This window comes from Astatotilapia calliptera, chromosome 18, assembly GCF_964374335.1.
Source record: "Astatotilapia calliptera chromosome 18, fAstCal68.1, whole genome shotgun sequence".
Classification (NCBI taxonomy): domain Eukaryota; kingdom Metazoa; phylum Chordata; class Actinopteri; order Cichliformes; family Cichlidae; genus Astatotilapia; species Astatotilapia calliptera.
In genome coordinates this window covers 18,470,632-18,494,838 of record NC_137439.1, presented here as the reverse complement: position 1 = coordinate 18,494,838, position 24,207 = coordinate 18,470,632, and the positions used below count along the sequence as shown (strand labels likewise).

At 40.7% G+C, this 24,207-nt stretch overlaps 1 protein-coding gene across 1 annotated transcript in view; it reads right to left on the bottom strand.

The window, feature by feature from the left end:
• The window catches only part of cdh2 (cadherin 2, type 1, N-cadherin (neuronal)), a 61,945-nt gene that overhangs the window by 3,614 nt on the left and 34,124 nt on the right, over window positions 1-24,207 (bottom strand). Inside the window, exons 3-15 of the mRNA XM_026150927.2 lie at window positions 20,097-20,305; window positions 16,452-16,619; window positions 15,228-15,383; window positions 12,221-12,365; window positions 11,784-11,956; window positions 10,643-10,780; window positions 9,974-10,159; window positions 8,991-9,244; window positions 8,153-8,295; window positions 6,986-7,219; window positions 5,933-6,166; window positions 5,559-5,698; window positions 537-701 (exon numbers count right to left, since the gene is read on the bottom strand). Of these exons, the coding sequence (XP_026006712.2) occupies window positions 537-701; window positions 5,559-5,698; window positions 5,933-6,166; window positions 6,986-7,219; window positions 8,153-8,295; window positions 8,991-9,244; window positions 9,974-10,159; window positions 10,643-10,780; window positions 11,784-11,956; window positions 12,221-12,365; window positions 15,228-15,383; window positions 16,452-16,619; window positions 20,097-20,305 (2,345 nt within the window). The remainder of the gene's footprint in view (window positions 1-536; window positions 702-5,558; window positions 5,699-5,932; window positions 6,167-6,985; window positions 7,220-8,152; window positions 8,296-8,990; window positions 9,245-9,973; window positions 10,160-10,642; window positions 10,781-11,783; window positions 11,957-12,220; window positions 12,366-15,227; window positions 15,384-16,451; window positions 16,620-20,096; window positions 20,306-24,207) is intronic.

Below are 24,207 nucleotides of genomic sequence, written 5' to 3'. Positions count from 1 at the left end.
TTACATTCTCCCTTCATGCTGGAGTCAATGATGGCCTGAGGCAAACGAGGGCACGCCGAGCAGTTCACTGCGATAGAAAGCCAATGTATTGCTTCTCGCATCTCCTATTTCTATATCCTGACACATCTATAACTCTACTTTGGCAGAAAATGAGGAGAAAAACAATTATATCCAAGTGAGTTAGCATCATGTACTTTTTGGGCTTTATACATGTTTGAGTGGATATTTCTGAAATGAAAAAAGTTTCAACTTTCTGCTGGGAAAAGATGAAAACAATTCTCATAACGACTGATTCAATTTAAAGTACTTCTCTGTCAACTACAAGGGAGCGAGCAACTCCTTGATGCTCAGTCATATGAGCCAAATTGTTTATTTAGACACAAGTTTATTATAAGAAAACCAGTCAGCTTGGAAATGAAATTCAAGCTTTGCAAGACCTCTGATCCTTTTATTTCAGCTCTTATCCTTGGATTTGATTTTCACCTCACCGCAAAATAATGTCAGATTTCAACAACATTACTGGCTGATGTTTTTACCTCATTGATGAAGTCTCCGATGTCTCCGGGGTGGGGTGCTGCTGACCTCATTGGGTACTGTGGCTCAGGGTGGAGGGGCCTCTCGTCTAGACGGCGGATTCCCACCGGCTTGATGGCATCGGGCTCTATCGTGTCCGGCTGCTGGAGCTGACTCAGGTCATAATCCTGGGGAATACAGACAGAAGGGACTTAGCTAAGCACCGTGGCAAGACCCCAAACTGAGTATGATTATTTAAATAGGTAAGCACATCCTGTGCTGTAAGTAGGAAGAAGTAGTTCAGCTCAGTGGAGGGGAGATTTTAAAGTTAGAATCCAGCGAGAAGAGTTGAGGGAACACGAGGGAAACTTTAATCTTCTTGTCTGTGAAGTACAAGCCCAGGGACAATTTGACACATAAAAAAGCGCCAGCGCTGAGGGGGGGCCAAGCTGAGGACCACATCATACGCTGCAGAGTGTTTGTACTTGGGCGGTGTGCTGCAGGAAGGATGTGCAGGCGACTGTTTTGCTCTAATCAATGCCCAGACACGGGATGGTGGATATGCATAAGCCATTTCTAATCCTATTAACATTACCAAGGCAACCTGAATGGCTCGCAGTTTGCGCAAAGTCATGGGCAAGGAAGAAGGAGGAAAAAAAGGGTGAAGAGAAAAAAAGAGTTAAGAGCGAGAAAGAGGCTGTGGTGAAGAACAACCCAGCTGAGCTGAATGACTGAATGGTATCAGGGTGACAGCAGATATGATAGAGAAAATGCCATTTGAGAATCAGAGTGTGTGCCTAATAAGCGTGCATGATGGATTGTCTCTCTTTAAGAGATTTTCGTAATCCATCCATCTCTAATATGCCCCTTCAAAATTGTCTTTGCTCAGTTGCACACGTACCTACACACAGACACTCGAAAGAGTGGAAAAAACGTGCAGATATTCTTGAAACAATTTTACAACAAATCCTCAAATGAAGCACCAACATCCTGAATAGAAAAAACACAACCAAGCAAGAAGTCAGTTTACAAGTACTTTACTCCAGACATTTTTTTGCTATTTGATTTAATACCCAATAACAAAAGCTCTGTTGGTGAATGGGGTATAATAACAGTCACATGCCACACGAAAAAGGTATCCATCATCTTTGGCTCATTTCAGTCCAACTCCCATTTCACCTTGTCTAAGGTCGTGCTCCAGAAGGGTCAGGAACAAGTGACAGGAATTGCAATGGAGCCATATAATGGCTTAACTATGCAGGAAGGTCTAATGATATACCAGCCCCCTTCAGGGATCAGACTCTTCACACATACGCTGGCCTGATGAAATATTTGCCACCGGCGTTCATGACCCACATTCAAAGAAGACTAAACATTGTTAAGCATATATATATATATATATATATATATATTATATATATATATATATATATATATATAATATATATATATATATATATGCTTTAAAATGCAAGGTGCCTGTTAGAGGATTATGTTGTCGTTCTGTTTTACTGTGATACGTTTGGTCGACAGATTACTACCATTCTCATGTCCTTGCAATTATAAGCTTATCATTAGCTCAGCATAAAGACTAGAAATAGGTCTGCTTGTTAGCAGCTCCCCATCTTCGCTGAGGTTACTTCTTACTGTGCAGATCTGAGCATAGTTTTCCTTTTCTTATATATAGCAATATTAATAAAACAAGAGTAAAAAAAAAAAAAAGAAATCCAAAAATTTTAAACTATTTGAAAGCTGTAGATGTAGTTCAGTAATTATTTCCTTTTGCTCAGGGTTATAAAAATTTAAATAATGACCAAAGGTGCAAAAAAGCAAGCGCTATTTTCTAATAAATTTGGAGTTCTCCTTGAAGTTAAGTCATAGTTCCTCTGATGTGCAGAATGTCTTCTTATCTGTGTAACAGGTGGTTAATTTGTTTCATTTATTGAAAAATAAATCAAAACCTTTCGGGTTTTTCCAAAGCATGCCTTCAAAGCCACACTGGGTTAGGTTAAGGTGAAGGAAATTTTCCTGAGGTCACTTATGGAAGCAGATGGCTCTTTCTCTCCCATTTTTTTTAACTTGCAAACCTGTCCGCAACTGCCTGTCCATCTGTCATTATTTCCTTATTATTACTTTTTTCAATGTGTGCTGAGTGGGTGCCTGATCAGCTGTCTGCCTTTGATGAAATGCGTACTTCACAGAGCAATACAAAACCAGGGCAATGGCAGCAACAACTAAAATCATATACTCTGAGCGCACCCAATGGTCTGACACTTCAATTTCCTCCCCAGCGGGAGATAGGGAGAACAGAGGTGGGCATTATAAAGTCCACGTTGCTGGGAAAGTCAGGTCTATTTTTTACCCAACACTGACTTCGCCGATTCCACAGACAAGACCATTTTCTCCTGGCTCCCTGCCCTTCTCAGCACCACTCAAAATGGAAGCTTGTTTTCCCTCAATAAATTGCTGCACCCGCTCGTTTGCCTTTGAAGGGTGTTATATCATGTGGCTGTTTCCTTTTCAACATGTTTTGGGCCGCAAGTTTGTGCATTTTGTGCTGGAAAGTGAGGACGCGAATACACAAGTGGTTCAGTCCCTCCTGTCTAATCACTGGCAGATGTGTAATGGCTTTCCAGTCGTATTGTTACCTTAGACAGGGCTTCATTATTGTGCCACAGCAGATGTCTGTCTCTAAATGACATCAGCTTACCAATTACAAGTCTCCCAGGCTAATTTGCTCCTACTCTGGGTCAGGCTGGGGTCTCCCGCACATTTCTGCTATATCTAAGCCACCAAAGCACTTCAGCAAGCAGCAAGAAAATAGCCCATTTGGTATATTACTGCCTTTTTTTTATGAAATGATTCCATTTTGCTAACAAGGGGTTATTAGGACAATTGAATTTGTGCCTGTGTGTGAGCCTGATCAGTGCGGGATGATACAGAGATGTGACTCTCCCGATGCCTGTGGCAATGCATGTCTGTTGTGTTGGTGTTGCGAAGCGGAGAGCAGTTCCAGTTGAGAGACATTCCCAATATTTCTGGAACCAATTGGATCAAAATGTGTTTGCCTTATTGATTCGAGCTTTCGATTTCCAGCTCCCTCCTAGAAAAAAAACTTCCAATTTACGTCTTACAATTCATTGTGAATTGCTGAAGTGTATCCTAAAGCGGCACAATGAGCAGACCTCATGCTAGAATGAAGCATTGTAAGTCTATGCATGCTTGCAAAAGAATCTAGGTGGTCCTCTATGTCCTCTGTAGCTTCAGCTATGCAGAAATTGCTTCCGTGCTGCATAAATATGACCTGAATATTCCACACCAACAAAGACCACACACTGTACAGCTAGATGATGTGTATAGCATGGCATTTCTCTGCAGTGTGAATAGACTCCTAGGCTGCAATAACACAAAGGTTCTCCACAAAACAAGAAAAGAAAGAAAAAGAACAAAAAGTTGTTTGGATAAACATATAAACATGTTACAATGCAAAAAGAATTTTAGAAATCTGAGCATTATTGTCATTATTATTAACTTAAAAATGTGCTGTTGTGGAATTTTGATACTTTTTGGATACATCAAAGAATTACAGTTATTTAGGACCATTAAAATCTGGTTTATTAACTGCCCCTGAGATGTTTTCTTGTTTCATATCTCCCTATACTAAACTATGCTGACACAGTCCAAATAAAAAAAAAACCCCCCAAAAAACCAGAAACTTTGAATTTGTAAAGTATTTCTCTGTTACTTTCTTTATTAATGCCTAATTGATATAGACATCAAGACATACAGTAATGTGCAAAAATCAAAAACAGAGTCTCTATAATTATAACCAACTAGATAGTCGATATATGGTACAATCACCTTTACTCTTTGACACACCTGAACTCTCCCTGGCAAGCTTTCCTAAGCAGTCTTCAGGAATAGTTCTCCAGGCTTCTTGAAGGACACTGAAAGCTGATTGACGGTGGTCTATCATGTGTTTTTCTATTCAGGTATACTTTTATTTGGGGTCTTTGTCATGCTGAAACATTTCCATGTTGCAATTAAATGCTTTGCAGATGATACTGCATGGTAGATAAAATCTGATTGTACTTTGCTGCGTTCATAATTCCATGAAGTTTGACAGTGAGAGCAGACCCAAACCATGACAGAGCCTCCACCGTGTTTTACAGTTGGCTGTAGACTCTCGTGCCGTACTTCTGTCCTGATCTTCTCTGAACATACTGACAACAATTTGAACTAAAGATTTCACACCATAAGACTTTCTGTTAATTTTGATTATAGTACTTGTGTAAGTTTGCATCACTCAGCCTTTGTTTGCCTGATGGATACGGATTGTTTTTTAGGCGAACTACTTCAGTTTCCTCAGTTCTTTTTAGGGCACAGTGCACATCGTGGCGAAATATGCCAAGTTTTTGGACACTAGCTCTTTGGGAATGACTTTCTTGGTGCAAAAAATACTTTGTTAAATACCTGTGTTGTCTGTGGTATTTTCAGTAGATTCAACTAAATTGGGGTGAGGGTGTTTGCTAGTAACTAATACAAGGCATAAAATGAAAATTCATCAATTATCAATTAAGTTAAACAAAAAAATCTCTGAAAATAATCAGGTACAAGGACTGGACTGAAAATGAGTGAAAAAAGCAGCAATTATCCATAAAAACATTTGCTGCTTTGAAAGATCCTTTAGAAACCCAGGGAAACTATTGCTCAGGACCATTTTAAAAACAAGAACGTCTGGCTCCTTGTAAACAAAATATAAAGAATTGTGGGGTAGCTCAAGGCTTGCGCACAGTACTCTATGATTCATTTATTATTTATTATTAATTTAACTTTTCAATTCAGCACAGTTTGGGTTTTATATCGTTTGTTTGGGGCTGAATAAAAAAGCAGACACTGCCACAAATGTCATCAGATTCTCTTAAAATCATTTAAATCCTGGTACAATTCACAATCAGTAATTAACATCTGTTGTTACCTATTCTATTGAGAACAGCAGATTTTCTGATTCTTTAGAGGTGCACCCAAACTGTTATGATTCTTACCTGATCCTCTTCTCCTCCACCTTCTTCATCATACTTCAGGATGTTGTCTCTCACGTCATCCTCAGGATCGATAAGGAGCTGCTTAGCCTGACGTTCTTTATCACGACGCTTCATCCACACCACAAACATCAGCACGAGAACTAATAGGCAGAAAGAAAAGCAGCTCTCATACAATGAAAAATAATAACCTGCATATTTTCATTCAAATGTAATCGGATCCAGTGTTTTAGAGCTTGGACGTGGGCCTGATCAAGGCTATCTTTTTGTTAATCCTGCGGTAATCTAGTGATATCTCGGATAATGTTTAGCTGTCTTTATAATCCCCGTGTGCGTTCCCGTGGTGTGCTGTTTGAGAGAGCCACTGAGACACTCACTGAGGAGGATGATGATGCAGAGCAGAATGGAGATGATGGCGCCTGTGCCTAGGCCGGCAGCCATGATGTGCTGCTGGTCAGTGCAGTCTCCGTTGATGTCGCACTGGCACACTTTAATCCGCAGGTAGGAGGTGTTAGACATGGGCAGGTTGCCTGAGTCCGTGATTATGATGGGGATCTCATAGATACCACTTTCAAGGAAGCCAATCTTCAGGCTCACCTGAGCATAGTCACCTGAGAGACGGACAGGAGAAAAGAGCTGTCTTAGCACCTTGTTAGAGGAAACACATTTCGAGTGGTGAGTCTAAAGATTAAATAACTCAGGCTGTTTAAATATAAAAGAGACAGGAAGCCTTTCATAGGGGATTAAGTCTAAACTCTGAATGCTTGTTTGTGTAGACTATGTTCGCAGCGTGATTACACTCCTATTACCACAAATATGCAACATAAATTCCTACCTGGAAGTTGCATCAGCATATCTAATCCAAAACATGGTCCTGATTTGGATTTGGAGCTTATAAATCTACTGAATGCGTTTTGATAATGCTGCTTAGGCTAAATTCCCAGCTGCGATAATCCAAATGCCATTATCCTATTAAGATATATTCACTGCGTTTCAACTCGCACCATCTAGTAGCTAACAAACAACAGATGAGTTCCTACACTCGTGTTTTGTTGTAAATTAGCATAAACAATTAGTGACTGCTGAGTAAGGTTAATATATTGTTTCATTGTCAGATCTGGCTGTGTGATTTCTACAGCGTGTAACTAATACACAAATTTCACATGTGCTTTGGAGGATAACAGATGTGAATGCTATAAATACTGTATGATTTGAGACTTTGGAGTTTTCTAATTAATCATCAAATGCCACTTTTTACTTTTCTTTTACATCAACAAACACAAACGTGGGCACGCAAGCGCAAAACAGCCGAATTGCCTTCTGTCACACGCTATCAGGGGAACAGCAAAACGAAGGTTAGTTTTACTAAATTAGCCCAGGGCTCGAGCGAGCGCCTGAGCAGCATGGTGGAATCATAGTCTGCATCTTACCGCTGATTCTTGTTATGGTCCAGTTTCTCCGAACATCAACGGGCCTGTTGGCTAACTCAAAGGCGAATGGCCCAGCATTTGGGCTCAGGTCTCCATCAAATGCAGTGATGTTGATGGCATTCGGGTCTGGCTTTTCACATATTTCCACCTCCTGAGGGGACACCCGGGGCGCATTGTCATTGATATCCAGTAGGAAGATTTGGAGAGTTCCTGTGCCACTTGCTGGCGGTATACCTGTGTAAAATAAAAAACACACATATAGTTAACATCAACTTTTTACGAGACGTAAGATTTCCCAAAATTCACATATGGAAAGCAATACTTGCTATTGAAATGCCATCTCTCATTTCGCAGTTATTATACAGTGGACATAGAAAAGTAAAGCATGAAGTTTAAACTTTGGGTTTCACTCTAAAAAGCTTTTTGCTCTAGTGGAGGAAGATCCGCACAAAATGAATACTGATCTGAGAATTTAATCTTATGTGGGGAGATGGGCCGAAACACTTGGATATCAGAACATTTAGTGTGTGTGTGTGTCTCTCTGAGTGTGTATGTTTGTATGTGTGTCTGAAGAACGTCTTCCTGACGAAGGGCACGGGTCGGGAATACTAAAGCAGACAAACAGAGCCCACTGTCGCTCCTCTCAGGCTCCTCTATGTATTCACTCAGCTAAGAGGCTTTTTTACCATTCAGGCCACGCTCAAAGGAGCTAGTCATCCAATCCTGACCCATTAATGCTGAGAAACCTCTTTATTGGTGGAGTTTTTAAGCCTATTGGCCTAAGCTATGCTCCGTAGAACAGGGTAAACCTGAACAGAGGTAAATCCCGCCAGTTCAGAGACGAGGTGAATACATCCACATGCTCTGGGATTGCTAGCACATTAACCCCCCAATAAGGTGCTCGGCGTTTCAGATGTGCCAAGTGCCTGGTTTAAGGTTGACCTTCGAGAATTGAGAATGTCTTTGTGGCTTTAACCAAGATAGATTTTTTTTTCAGCAGATGCGTTGCACTTGTGCACTGGCTTCAGGTGAAACACATCACAGAGGTAGTCAAAGTGATGCAAGGTGGAAGATAGACCTTTGAGAGGTAGGCTACACTAGACAGCTAGGCTTCCTTTAGAGAAGTGAGTATTAGCTCTTACTGCATCCATCTAGATAGATACGTACCATTGTCAGTAGCCAGGAATGTTGCATTGTACAGATTGTTCTTCACGTAAGGTGATTCTCGGTCCAAAATGGCAATCGTTGTGATCCGGCCGGTGTTTGTGTCGATCCTTAACCAGTTGGCTGGATCTGAGAGTTTGGAGTACCTGAAGAGAAATACAAAGAGATTCACACAGTGACTCGTTATTTCAAGCCAGGCGTTATTTACCGAGTTCTCTGATAAAAGCATCGAGAATGTCTCAAAGGTTTAATTTTGTATTCTGCTGGAAAAAAAAGTCTGTTTCCAGCTTGGCATTTTATTCTTTTTGTCTTTATTAGTTTACATGGAATAAATATTTTAGACCATGAATTTTTACATAATTATTCTAACTTTGGAGAGCAGCCTCACGGGGGAAACCAAACTCAGTAGCTCAAACTAATTTGTAGGACAAGCCGTGGAATTACAAAGCTAGCTCATTTCTCATGGACTGTTTTCAAGCAGATAAATACTTCCACTGCCAAATAGCTGTGATGAAAAGGAAAAAAAATAAGGCTGAAGAATGAGATGGAGACTGCTGCTGGCTGCTAAGTGTTATCTTAACAGGCCTAATGGAGAGAATAGCTGTCACCTTAACCTACCATATTACTCCATATTTTTCACATGTTCAATAGCATTATTCATATTAGAAGCTGGATGTGATGTACTTGAAAAGGGGGAGAACACATTCGAGGAAATTGGGCTAACTTTAAAGATTAGAGGAATTCTTCCAAATTTCCACATCTGAAAGGTGGACTCGAATCTTTTGAAGAGGTGTAAAGTTTCAATCAGACTCTCCTTTTTACTTTTTACTGTAAAATGTACCTGATGGTTTGCTGCATGAAGCGATCAGGATCCTGTGCACTGAAAGTGGTCAGTGTTGACTGTGGCATCATTCCCTCTTCAAGCCTAACGAATTTGGGGTTGGGCTCAAAGTAAGGACTCTCATTGACATCTATCACTCTGATGGAGACGGTGGCAGTGGACTGTCGGGGAGTGTGGATGCCTTTGGCCAGGGAAACTTCATTCCTCGCTTCCACTGTCAGCACATACGTCCTGCTGGTTTCATAATCAATAGGCTGAAAAACAGTAAAGGAGATTGGAGTGAATCACACCTTAAACATATAGGGTAAACTAAATCACATGAAAATTGTGGTTATGTGTCACTGATCTGAAAGCAATAACTAAATCATTTTCTTCGTCTTTGCCTGAAAAATGCTATCGTGAACACTTGCATTGGACAGTGGGACGAGATAAAGAGACTAAATCCTTTTATGGTCAGCTCAAGGATACAAAACAGCAGGAGAGCTGGTGTAAGAGATGCGCAACCAATCTTTTCCATTTGAAATGTGGTCGGAATTAACAAAAAAAAAGGATTTAAATATTTCATTATATTTTAACATTTTGATTTTGCACAATATTTGTTAGGAACAAAGCTTTTACAAAATATGAATTGCTGTCACTAAATTAACCTTTGTAAAAAAAAAAAAAAAAAAAAAAAGACAAAATCCGAGAGGTGCTGCAATTTATCAGTACTCGTCTACAGATGCTTTACACAAAATTATTTTTCTACTTTCAGATAATCAGGGCGGATTGCTAATGGGTTTTTACAGACAAGAGGTGAGATGACATATGAGGCAACTTTCCTTCTATTAAATCCATGCATCTCCTAATCAAATAAACATGCCCCATGTTTTTCATGCCAGACCACATGTCATGTATCATTGCAAACATATATGCATACATATACTATGCATTTCCATGGGATTACAGGCTGTTTGAAGAGCTTTTTCAATAGGAGGCTTTACCTTGACGACTGTTACCAAGCCCTCATTAGTGGTTGGATCAGTGGGCACGGAGAACCTGCCGGTGGGGTCGCCCCCGGTGATTTTGTAGACAGCATTCCAGGCCGGCGTGTTGGGCTGGTCCTTGTCAGTCACTGTCAGGTTAGCCACAATGACATTCACGCGGTTTTCAGGCACCTCGCCGAAAAACTGCATGAATAAACCATGAACACAGAGAGCAGCGAGCTGTTAGTGATACTGCTGTGGCAGCGAAAAATACACTGAGCCTTGTCTCACACGGCACAGCAGGACCGATCTTGGGTAAATAGATATCTAAGGTAACTTATCATGTCGTCATGGTCATCTCATTCCCCGTGCTCCCCCGATAGCACAACAGTAGCATTACAAATTTCAGTGATTCGCAGGCACAGCAAGTGCCTCTTTCACTCGGGCAGGCATCCCCTGTACTTGCATGTGTCAACATTTGGAGGGGGATATAACACTTTACGCATGGCTGGTAACTTGTATATCTGTGTATGGCTTCAGAAATGCAGGGCAAGCAGAACTAGGTAAGTGAGCAGAACCGATAGCTGAGTGCATATATCTACATTGGGGTGAAACAGGAGTCCTTGTGGTGCCTCTTTTACGCTAAGATTGCTGTGCTGACATCTCCGATATGAGCTTGTTTCTTACCGTCTCAGCAGTAAACTCTGGCGGGTTGTCGTTAATGTCAGTGACTCTGATGACAGCCGTGGCCGTGTTAGAGAGGCCATACATGGGATTGCCCTCCATGTCACTGGCCTGGATTATCAGTGTGTACTGTGGCACTTTCTAAAGGGAAAGGAAAAAGAGGCTGAATTAGCATCACTCCCAATGGCATCATCAAAAAATCTCTATTTGAAGCTTCATAAAAACAGGATCCATTCTTAAGACTATTGAATTGATTGAGGCTCCCTATTAAGAAGGCAGCACACTGTAAATCAGTATTAATGTGTCCAAATAAAGTGAAACCAAACTGAACAGGCTAGCTTCATAATTATCGTGACTGATGGTGGGTTTTTTATATTAATCTGGTTTATTTCCTGTGAGGTACTCTGAATTTGTTTGTGTGTCTCTGTGTGCGCGTGCGAAAAGTACATCTCTGCTCTGGACAGTATCATGAAGCTAACAAATGACTCTTTTCACATTAAAAACCACTCAGGTGATGGACCAGTTGCTAGGTAATGAGAGTCGGCCAAATTACTTTCATGGTGGCAACTGGCGGACATAAAATGGTGGCCCCCAGGGTGGAAGTGATTGAGCAGCCACCTCAGCCAGATTGCCCTCACTAGAATTGAACCAACTGGCAACTAGCTGTATATATTACTTTATTTATTATGAGATAGATCCCTGCAATTCCAGAGATGGAAAAATAAGATGAAAGTACAGCTCGTAGGCTAGAAAAAAGACAGAAGAAAAAAACAAAGAAAAGAAAAACACAGAGAAGGTGAAAATGAAGAAAGTCCAGTTCTACTTCTCTTTTAATTCTAAATAAGAAATATTCCCGTTGGCTTGTTAGCTCTCAGACAGCCTTGATATATGTTTAAGCAGCTTTGGCATTCCTTTAAAAAGGAATCGAAACATAAACCTCAAATGCACTGATATATCTCCAGAGTAAGAAGATGAAGAACATGGAATATAACGGATGGCCTTGCTAATGAAGGTGTCACTTAAATGCAGGTGCAGTATGCCTATTAAATCAACCTTCTTAAACACAATTTTTACAGTCAGAGTAAGGTAGTAACAGTATTTGAGCAGATTAAACAAGCACCAAGGAAAGAAAAGTGTCAAATACCTCTCTGTCCAGGCCTGCTGCTACTGTAATGATGCCTCCGGTTTTGTTGTTGATGGTGAACATATTGGAGGTTGGACTCTCGGGATTCTGAGACAAGATCTTGTAACGTAGCATCCCATTGGCTGTTTTGGGGTCATCTTTGTCAACAGCCGTCACTGTCATAACAAATGATCCTAAGGGATAGAAAGAACGAGACAGGGTGTCGATATTTTCACGTCACCGCTCTAATTGGCAATCAAAATACATTAGAAGTTCAGCGAATGCCGCTACGCTGAACACAACCTGAATTATAGCTCTGCTGTAATACATCCTTAATGCTTTTGTTTTCTTATAATACAGCTGATCGCTAGACAAAGTGATAACACAGTGGCCACCCCAGAAATGCCATCAATACTCTTTAATCTGCAAACACAGTGGTAGAGAATACACTTTATTACCTGGCTTGGAACCCTCTGGAACGGTGCCATTCCAGATCTGATGGGTGAACTCGGGTCTGTTGTCATTCATGTCGATCACATTGATCACAATATCAATAGGGTTTTCAACTTGGTTTCCATTCAGGTCTACTGCATGAGCTCTTAGCTGGAGGAAAATACAAACACATCTGTACTATAAGCACTGTTCAAGTAAAGGATGTTCTCATACACATAAACAACATATGGGCTTGAACCACAAAGCACTTACTCAGTCTCACCTATCAAACTTTGTGTTAAAGCCATTACAAGAATTAGTCTTATACCAACTTGTGTGCGGGTTACTGCTCATATACAGTGCCTTGAAAAAGTATTTGGAGTACTTTTCCACGTTTTGCCACGTTACAACAACATATTTTAACAGAGATTATATGTGATAGCCACATAAAGTGTGGCGTGCATTTGTTTTCAGCCTCCTTTACTTGGATAGTCCACCTATGTGTACTTTAACTTCATTATAAATACAGCTGTTCTGTGAAGGCTTCAGAGGTTTGCTAATTCAAATGTATTTATATAGGTCCAAAACAAACATCATGTGCCTCAAAGTGCTTTATCTTTTAAGGTAAAGACCCAACAATAATACAGAGACAACCTTAAAATAACCTCCTATGAACAAACACTTGGCAACAGTGGGAAGGAAAAACTCTCTTTTCCAGGAAGCAGGATCAGAGAGCCATCTGCAAAAGACCAGGCCCTGTTACAGTATAACTAAGGGAGGATTCGGGGTCACCTGATCCAGGCATAACTATAAGCCTTATCTAGAAGGAAAGTTTAAGTCTAATCCTAAAAGTAGAGAGGGTGTCTTTCTATCGAATCCAAACTGGGAGCTGGTTCCACAGAAGAGAGGCCAGAGAGCCTCGGAGAGCATTAGTGAACAAAAAAAAGCATCATGAAAACCAGGAAACATACCAGACATGTCAGCGATAAAGTTGTGGAGAAGTTTAAAGCAGGGTTGTATTATGAAAACATATTTTGGGTTTTCAGTATCTCACAGACCACTTTTCAATCTATCATCTGAAAAAAATTATGAAACATAGTGGTGGCAACATCATCATGTTGTTGGGAAGTTGGCGAGAGATCATGGGAAAGTGGATGGAGCTAAATACTGGGCAATCCTGGAAGGAAACCTGTTTGAGGCTGCAACATTCTTGAGACTGGGCAGAGGTTCACCTTCCAACAGCGACAACGACCCTAAACATACAGCCAGAGCTACAATGAAATGGATTAGGTCCAAGCCTATTCATGCATTAGAATGGCCCATTTGAAGTCCAGACCTAAATCCTATTGAGAATCTGTGGAAAGACTTTAATATTGGTGTTCACAGACACTCAATCTGACTGAGCTAGAGCTATTTTGCAAAGAAGAATGGGCAGAAATTGCAGTCTGTCGATGTGCAAAGCTAGTAGACACAAACCCCGAAAGACTTGCAACTGTAATTGCAGCAAAAGGTTCAAAAAAGTACTGACACAAGTGAGCTGAATACAAACGCACGGGACACTTTTCAGATGTTTCTTTATAAAAAAGATGCATATTTTTCTTCTACTTTACAATTATACCCTTCTTTGTGTCGGTCCATCACATAAAATCCCAATAAAATTAATTTATGTTTGTGGCTGTGACATAACAAAACATGGAGAAATTCAAAGAGTATGAATACTTTTTCAACGCGCTGTAAAGACAGCTATGCATGTATAGCAAAAGATAAAGGACGACTATATTTATTCAAATGAAATGCCACAGCTGTTTCATGGATGTCTCGCGAGACAAATACATTCTGGTTTAACTCATATCATATTTACCATATTCATCATTTATCATAGTTATACTGCTGCCTAACATGGAAGCCCATTTGTTTTATAAGACTAAATCTGATTCACTGCATCTTTTTGTCGTTCAAGTCTATTTTGTCCAACATAATGTATGCTTCATGCCTAACATGGGATTTAAATTCACTCATACATGAGTTGTCATACTTTTATAGCATAAAAGTATAAAAACAAATGATAAATTCAGAGTTATATCTGTGGCAGCAAATATAGTTACTCTATTAGATCCAAGCTCTCTAAACAGATTGACAGATACTACTTCTTAACTCACTGTGATAATTCCCATCAAATGAATGAAGATAAAGTTCACCAACTTGTAATGAAGAAACTCACACGGGTAGAAATGGTATATAAAATGAAGCCAAATCAACTTAACTGACACATTATTACAACAGAACTCTACACACATACACGCACACTGACACTACAAAGGAGAGGATAACTAAAATCTTAATGATTTTGTCGGTTTTCTTTCAGGTGATGTTATGTATCGAGTGCAGCAGCAGAATAGCATCATCTATTATACTAGTCTTTTACCACAAGTTGCTGTGTGATTCTTATACCTGGTGCTTGAATTGCAAAATATTCAGTGGACTTCATGTTACAGTGTCAAGTGCAGACAGCAACATTAATAGAGGAAATTGCAAAAACTACAAAAGAATTACGGACATATAGCTTAAATTGAACAAGCATAGACATCTGTGACTTTGTGACCTTCCAAGGCCAGTTGATTAGACTTTACAAGACGAATATGTCAAAGGCTATGATTTCATTTAAACTACAACCTTTATGATTTTCTACCATATTGCTTTCAAGCACATTATTTAAGTCAAACTTAATGGAATGGAAAAACCACTAATACAGCAGCATCGCAGCTCATTGTGATATATCTAACACACATACAATTTATTCAAAATCCTTGAAATTCTCAGACGGATAAGTCAGATTTCCTGGGAGACCCCCAGTCTTTATGGAATCTGAGATTGTTAAGGCTACACATGACTCTTGAGCACATGCCAATTGGCAGGCACGTACAGCACTACCACAGAACATTTCTCTTTATAATCCAGAATGGAAAAAACCTTTTCAAATCACAAGGAATTATTGAAGAGGGCCTTTGTTTCTAACTATTTTACATGACTCACATGGAAGCTGGAGATGTGCTCCCGATCAAGGGGCTTGTTGACAGACAGCTCTCCGGAAATTGGGTCGATGATGAAGATTCCAGTGGGAGGCTGGTCAGCACCCGGGCCTGTCACGCTGTATCGCAGGGATCGGTTTTTATCATGATCTGATCGGATCTGTTGGTATAAAGATTTGTTAATGATAGGGCACACACACACACACACACCCATATATATATATATATATATATATATATATATATATATATATATATATATATATATATATATATATATATATATATATATATATATATATATATATATATATATATATATATATATGTGTGTGTGTGTGTGTGTGTGTGTGTGTGTGTGAATGAAACCCACCCAATAATCCCTGAATTGCTAATTATTTCTAGTACTAATCAATGATTTCAACAGCAATCACAATATTGGTTTAAAAATAGGTTGTTATGTGAATACAATAGTACATATAAAATGAGTGTCTACATATACACGTATTGAAATTCTCTCTTGGCTGTCTATCCTGCTTGCCATGTAAGCTGAGACCCCAGCTCCTGCACTCTTGATCCGTTCTGAGCAAACTGAGCTTTTCCTCTTCCTGATATCACCCACTAAAGCCAATAAACATCCCATCAAATATGGCCGGATTAAAAATAAATCATACTTAGAGAATGTACAGTACTTAACACTCTGTAAGAAAGTAAGCTTAATATGCTGAAAGGATCTACTTCTTAGCTGTCTCAAGCTTTCCGTGTCCTCTGTCAGCCACTCACACCTAGCCCTGACTAGAGAATTGGTGTAAATGAATTGGGTTGTGTCTGTCCTTGAGCCATGAAAAAAGGAGTGTAATATCTCAGCAGTCAACCGAAGAGCAATTATGCTCGTGAGCACTTCAGATTTCTCCCTGCTTCTAAATAATGCCAGGTTATACTGGCACCGACTGCTCCCTGAAACAAAAGATAAATAATACAGTGGGGGGAAAAAAAACCTAACCTTTAGCAAAGTGCTGTAAATATGAAGCATTTTGTTCAAGGCACAAATCTCCTGTCTCTGACTCTTTGAGTGAAGGCCCAGGGTAAGGACGAGCCTGCAAGGTTGTCATATAAAGCAAAGGGCTTTTTTTGGTTTGTGTGTGTGTGTGTGTGTGTGCGTGCGTGCGTGCGTGCGTGCGTGCGCGCGCGCGTGCGGACATGCATGTGCTTGTGTGAAGTACATTACCCGGACAAGCTCTTGTGGGAATGGGCCTCGTGAGTTCTCTGGGACATTGATTGGGGGGATGACCCAGTCTCTCTTCATGCGTTTCAGCTGGCTGTCCATGTTTCGTGGTGGAAATGCTATTTCCTTTAAATCCTTGGACATGACTGGAGGGACAGCGCCTTCCTGCACCTGGCAAAAGCAAATGATTTAGTGATCACATGTATGCGGTCAAGTATGAGCACGTACATTTTTAGCCCTGCCAGCGCACGGCTCTGTGGACGGTAAAGCTTGAAGTTTGAATGCCACAGAAGTTTTTCAACAGTCACTTTACATTATGCAGAGACTGTTTGTACAGAGATTCTTGCATTTTAGACTCCTGATGACTTTAGTGACCTGACTCTACCTCAGACACAAGCATCAGGCGGACAACTGTGGTTAGAACAAATGAATTTGATTCAGTTTAGTTTATATAGCAACAAATCACAACAAGAGTCACTTCAAGGTGTTTTATATTGTAAGGTAAAGATACTACAATAACACAGAAAAACAACCAGATAACCCATTATGAACAAGCACTTGGCAACAGTGGGAAGGAAAAACTCTATTTTAACAGGAAGAAACCTCTGGCAGAACCAGGATCTGGGAACTGAAAAGACCAATTAATGCATGCCAGAAAAATGCGGTACATTCCCTTCAGGATATAAAAAAGAGCAAGTGATTCTTACACTTTTGTCAAGATGTTCCTTTGCAATTACATGTATTTATTTTATGGGTTAATAGCATTCATTGGCAAACACTAACATGGTGATTTCAGAATATAAGCATGATAAGGAAACACACTACGAGTTCTGGTTTGCTTTAAATGGCAGACGTCTTCTTATGTCCTGATAAAATACACCCACAGAGATAGAGCAGCTTCCATAATGGATCTGCCATCCTCCCTCGGCTGTAATGAATGAGATTTGAAACAAAGGAGGATGGTACCTGAAAGCCAGACACTAAACACACAGATGGCTCAAATTGCCTATGCTGCTCCAGAGACTGAGGAGACTGAAGTAGTGCCAGAGAAAGTTAAAATAACCTTGAACAAAACAAGGCAGAAAGGAAAACAGAAAAACAATATGCGAAATCCGTCAATGTCAATCTATGATAGCTGGAATTTTAATGGAGCTGCCGTGCCCCTTCAAGTATCTCCCCCACTGTTATTTTTATGTAATTAATTAAATGTTGACCGGTCGTGAGGTAGTCAAGTCCTACAAACTACAAAGTACCCTATGCAAACACAGAAATTAATTACCACTTTCTCACCTTTATAACATGACCCATATCCCACACTCCCCCTCCTCTAACATCTGGGGAGCTGTTGCCGAGCTTCCACTAATCATGTTTGAAATCCGATTATACTGCTTTCACACATTGGAAATGCAGAGAGGCAAGCGGACAGATAGTGAGGGAGCATGCTTCAGAAATATCTATTACCCTATTAAAATGGGTGTGAGTGAGAGCAGTAATTATTTGCAACTTGTGTCTGGAATGATGAATGGCATGGTGGGTTTGTTCTGCCCAACGCAAATCTATCTCTGGTACACTGGAGGTCTGTACCAATCCACACTCCGCGAACCCCTCTTCATCTTCCGACTAGGAGTCTACTTCAGAGTGCAGGAGAGTGTTTGGCTGAGTGATGGCCTGAGTGTTTGTGAGTGTGTGGAAAGGATTTCATATGTGTGTGTTTCCCCTTTTAGGAGAAATTCTTCTTTCGGATACTGAAATGTTTTCTCCTCACGGACTGTGGCGGAGCTCAGGTTCTAATGGAGGTCAAGACAGTGGGCGAGTACACACTCATGTTAATGAGGATATTGTTTTGTTGTCATTGATTAAAATGTTTCCCCAAGGCTGGAGCATTCAGGGCACTAATAAAAAAAAATGTAATCACTGATGTGATTAAGAGATGCGTGATGATTCATGACAATAATTGTGCTAGCGGAAGATAACATAGCCGCTCGTGACCTCGTAAACGTGGAAGATACGGGAAAGTCAATCCCTGATTTCATTACAAGCAAATCAGGCCAAATCCAGCAGCTCTCACCAGATACAGATCAGAGTTCAGATACTGATAATAAAGTTAATCATTTGTATACACATGTATCGACCACGTGAGATTCGGATTTAGCAATGCAGAAACTGCGAAAAGTCTATTTTTACCTGATTATTTAAAAAAATATATATTTACCTGTGACCACCCAACAACAGTGAGTAATGGTATCATTAAAATCACATATACCTGCAGGAGTCCCTATAGTAAATGACTGTCAGTGGCTAACGATGGTGTTTTGAAAAGCCCACTAAGTTTAATTTCGACCAAGCAGACCACTATGCCTGCAGCACTGATAGTAACTACACAGAACTGTCAGTATTAATTCTAGAAACACACAAAATAACTATTGACTTTTTATCCGTGTTGCTAAACATTTAAAAATGAATACTTCTGGGAGTTTATTTAAGTCCAGTACTGGAATTGAAATTAAAAGAACATTGGTCTTTTGAAAAGAGTTTTGCTTTTCAGAAAATTCAGAAGAGTCTCCAGAAGGCCAATGAAAGTTTTTACTGACTACTTGATTTTAATGAGTACTTACAACAACATCACTGGCTGAAATACAACCCCAAACCATGACAGAAGCTCCACCAGGTTTCACAGATTCCTTTAGATATTCACCTTCCTCTGTATATACTGTCTGAATTTAAATTCCTTTCTCTATACGACCTGTTACCATTGATTTTCAGTCTGGTTCTTGTGTAATTTTGCATAGCTCAGCCTTTTCTCCCAGTTTCCATTCCTTAAGAGTCTATTCTTGATAGGCACCAATAGGCAAGCAGCTAGATAACCCGAAGGACCCGATGTGTCTCTCAGATACTGTGTCAGATGGATTTTTTACCATCCTTAAGGGCATGACTTACAGATGCTGTTCATCTGCTGTAGATAGCGTTTAGACCTACTACTGTTACGTTTGTCCTCCACTTGTCCAGAAGGAAAACATCTGGCTCTTTGGGAAAAAAATATGAGGAGTCACTCAAGTCTTTTATATATTACTGTATATGTCTGCACTGTAAGCAGATATTTCCTAATTGAGTACTTTTTTTTGGAAAATTCCTTTGATCTCCTCCCAACCACAATGTTGACGTAAGAGCACATGGTCATTCAGACTAATTGCAGATGACTGCACAGCACATCCAGAGGAACAGTTAGAGCGGTACACTACAGCTCAGGCAGATGCTCCCCATCTTCCAAAGCACTAAAAGAGGTGTGGCCCCCTTTTGCATGATAAGGCAATAACCTCACAATCACAAGGCATGCTCAGTGAAATCAACTTTATGGGGAGCTATTCGGCATCTGCTCTTGCTACCCACTGACCGTGTTGAGTGTATGTTTGTGCTCCTAGTAAATTGACACATTAACTTTTAATTAGCAAGCATCCATCCAGTCTTTCGGAACACCTGCTACAATTTAGGGAAGTAGTCAACTGTGAATGTGAAGTGCACCTAATAAGTGTAAGTTATTTGATGCAAGGGGAGAATTGACCATTCAACCTTTCTTTATGGCACTAAACATCAATCAGACACTCAACAAACAAGTTAAAAATGTTATAAAAAGGGTTGAGGTGTATTCACCTGCTGCCTGGGCACCAGCGTGACTTGGGCCACCCATTGCTGCTGAGTGGCGGCGTCACTCGCCGTGATCAGCAAAGGTGACACAGGGAGTGTGGAGCGCTGAAGAGTCCTGGCAGCATAGAGGACTCCGTTGGCCTCTATCCGAAAGTCAGATGGGTTGCTGCATTCAAACTGCATCAGACCACCACGGCCACAGCTGACAAACCTCACTGCAAGAGACAGAGACAAATAGATTTGAGTTCAAAATTAGTTTAACTGTAAAACCCCAGAAAATAAAGAAGAAAGAGCTAGGGATATAGACAAAGGAGAAGGAAGACAGGCAGCCAGACAGAAGGTCCACAAAGGTTTTCTGATTCTCCTTCTCATACTCATACATTATTCACTTCAAGCTGTGCCCCAAAGGTATTGCTCAAAACAGGTGCAGCGGAGGAGAAAGATGGAAGGAGGAGGAAAAAATAACTAAAGAAAAAGAGAGGAAGAGTGCCCCTCAAGGGCTATTAATGAAAAGCCCCAAAACCCACAACAATACATTAACAGTGAGATGTATAAATTAGACTAGTCTACATGTTTCCCCGTGTTTAAGAAACTACGAGGCAAGTGCATAAACATGGTTTATTCTGCTAGTTAAATGCTATTTTCTTTCCAGCTAAAGCCATTCCATGCTGCGTTGTCCCCGATGACACACATGGAAGCCTTCTGTGGGGGACTGCAATCCTCGGAAGACAGGTGCGTGTGTTCGTGTGGGCATGTGTGCGAGCGTGTATGAGTATTTATTTTATAGGCGAGTTCACAAAAAACACACCGAGGCGTCAGACAGGTGGACTTTCGAGTCCCACAGGTGCCTCAGTGGCAGTGGTACAACATCGGTTCATGTTACAAGTGAGTGACAGTCCAGCACAACCTATGTAGCTCTTGCAGGTGCGTGCACAAGCCCATACACACAAACATACAGACATACTTCGACACTTAAGAACATCTTTGTGTGATTTCTTTGTGTATGGGTATGTTTCCCCGTTAACCCACCCCACACCCCAAACATCCCACCCCCACCCCATACTTGAAAAACAGATATATCATTTCTATGGCCGCTCTGCTGATGCTGCTTTGAATTATTAAAGCAGATGTGGAATAACTTAACAAAACCCTTGCAGGTGGGTGCCTAATCTTCCTTTGTGCCGCTTCCCTGGGGACTTGCTCATGTCTTCAGAGCATCATCTGCTCTTGGAGAGCATTGAGTTCCTCTGGGTTTTGAGGATGCAGCAGACTTGCTTAAGGTCTACTGGAAATCCCCACAAGCACACCACATCTTGCAACTATTAAATCTCTTGGTGATGACAGAAGCGAGAAGAAAAGAGAAAGAGAGAGAATTAATCAATGAGGTTGCCCGAGGAAAGTTTGAAAATTGGCATGCAGTGGAATCACATATTCATTCTTCAAAATAGGAAGAGAACATCTTTTGCAAGTACCATGCTCTGCATTCCATTACAAGCTTTTCATATCCAACAGTTCAAATAATAAAGATAAAAGTGACACCACCTTTCTTCCATACTGGAATATACTCTCTATTGACCTTCCCCCTTCTGGTTCAATTACCCATGACCATTTGTTTTCTTCTTGCTGACATCAGATAAATGACCTTCTCCCTCTGAAGGTTTTACCTTAAAGACAGGTACACGCAAACTCAGAGCCTTCAGGCTATCATGATCCAGCCCAAGTCAGCAGCTACTCAGAGGCAGAATACAGAGTAAGAGGCTGTCAAAGTCAAAAGAATCAAAACGCTTCACACTGCGTAAGGTAGGTAGTCTCACACTGCTCTGACTGAAGTGAATTAAGAAATATATAATCCTTTTCTGCAAATGTTCGTAGATTTGATCAAATTAGCTGGTTATTTTGTTGATTAGATAATGACCTGCAATTGCAGGAACAGAGAGGCTAGTGCTTGGTTGATTATTGAAACAAACCCTCCAACATTTTTATCCACCTCTGCATTCTTTCAGCTGTACTAACTAACCATTTCCTCCCCTCCTCATTGTACTGAGTGACACTTCATTCAGGTTTTTGTCAATAAATAGGAATGACATACAAACAATGGTATGTCTAACCATAAAAGGCAATTATCTAGCCCAACTGGCTTCTCTCCCGCCCCCCAAAAAATACCTGACATTCATGGCCCCACTTACATATAAATACATCTAGGTGTTGCTCGCTCTCTCAGTTTGGAGGTTCATACCATATATTGCCTCCTATTTTCCATGTTCTGTCCTACTGGCACTTTTAACAATGAGTCTTTTGTAAATGTGTGCAGACATGCACTTGACAGCAGCATTTCCCCCGTGAGTTTTTTTAAGCCCAGGCCTCTTCTTGAGATGAGCTACAGCTCCTTAACATTGCCTGAAATTTGGCCATCAGGACACCTCTGAGAGGCCCTTCAACAGTCAGGCCCCACAGCAATTGCTACAAAAACTCCCAGCAGGCACAACCATTTCCAATGATAATGAATGTGAATGTCCTGCATGTGTCTATTCATTTATCAGGCTTGCTCTGGTGGCTTATAAAACCAGAGAAATGTGTAGTGTGGCACTGCTGCTTATCTATAGCTAGGTGTGTTGGCTCCCTAAGGTACAGGGTGAAAAGAGGTCTTGGTTGCCACGCCCTAACACACATGTCATCGTGGGCACAACGATGAAGGCTGGAATTGGGCAGAAATGCCGATACAGCATGGGAGGAGGGGGGTGACTGTGGATTGGGGTTAAAAAAGATGGGGGAGCACAAGAGAGAGAGAGAGCTGGGGAAACAGGCATGTCAGCAGAAAGGCCTCTCTGACTAATGCCCTTCACCGGGGCCCAAAATTACCTCCAACTCAATGATCCCATTCACAGCTTAGATGCCATCCCCCCTCTTGCCTGACAACACAAAAACCCCGACTAACCTCTCCATAGTGCAAGAGTGCCTCTCTATTGTCTGATGAGTCACGTGACAACTCCAACTCAGACAGACACAAATAGTTGGAGAGAGAAGGGGTGGGGGTGCGGGGGGGTGCACCGAGAGATGCACTTAATTTCAAACATACAATGTGAAGGCTGTGATTTCACGGAAGCAAAGAATATGTTCCACAATCTCATCTTTTGTGCCTGCCTGCCAAATGCATCGGCTGCAAGCGAGCAGGCTGAAAGTCCCTCCTAATGCGCTATAAATGTGACGCGACTGAAACTTCTCGTGTGAGATCATATCAATATGCCATCATTCATTTTATGGGAAGTGAGGTCACTGACAGTTGAGAAATACTCAGCGTAGGTGTTGCATACTGAGGTAAATGCCTCTCTGACCCAGCACTGGTAAATCTGCACCTCTGACAAAATGCATTCCTCACTAATGAATGTGACCACGTTTAGTACAGTGGCCTGCACTGGCAAGGAGACAATGCGATATGAAGCAGAGGCTTCCACTGAATGTGCCGTGAGAGACATCCATGCCAGCACCACTGTTTATAAGATCCCGTTAAGCCCCCACTGAAGCTCGCACTCTTGTACTTCAATTCAAACTGCTGTGATATTAAATTCTAAATTGTTGCAAGATTAGTTGTTGGTTTTTTCTAATGCTATTACTCTGAAAGTGTATACTACACCTTCAAAGCTGGTAAGTAAACAAACACCACTGTGAAACTTAATACAGCTGTTTTCATATACTGAGCTCATTTGTTATTTTCGAGCCCTCCTATCGATATCTATATCTCTAGCAACATATATGTTTTATAAATTATGCCAAATGATGGCTATTTTGGATTTCTGTACTCAAAAGTACAGAAATGATTGCATCATGCAATATTAAATTCTCATAAAACAACAACTCACTCATTATATTAAAAGCTAAATATTGATTCATTTAAAAGGCACATAGAGGCCCATGGTATGTTTGTGTTTTTTCCCCCTTTCTTTCAAAAATAGGATATTCTTCAGAGAAACCAACATGTAGCTCAAGCTTGGATCTGGGAATGATGATACTGCCTTTTGCCAGACTAAGCCCTTGAAGGCGTTTTACTAATGCATTGCACTTCAAACGCTCAAAAGCATTCCATGCATTTATAGCTAGGCCTAAAATATGTAAGGGATTT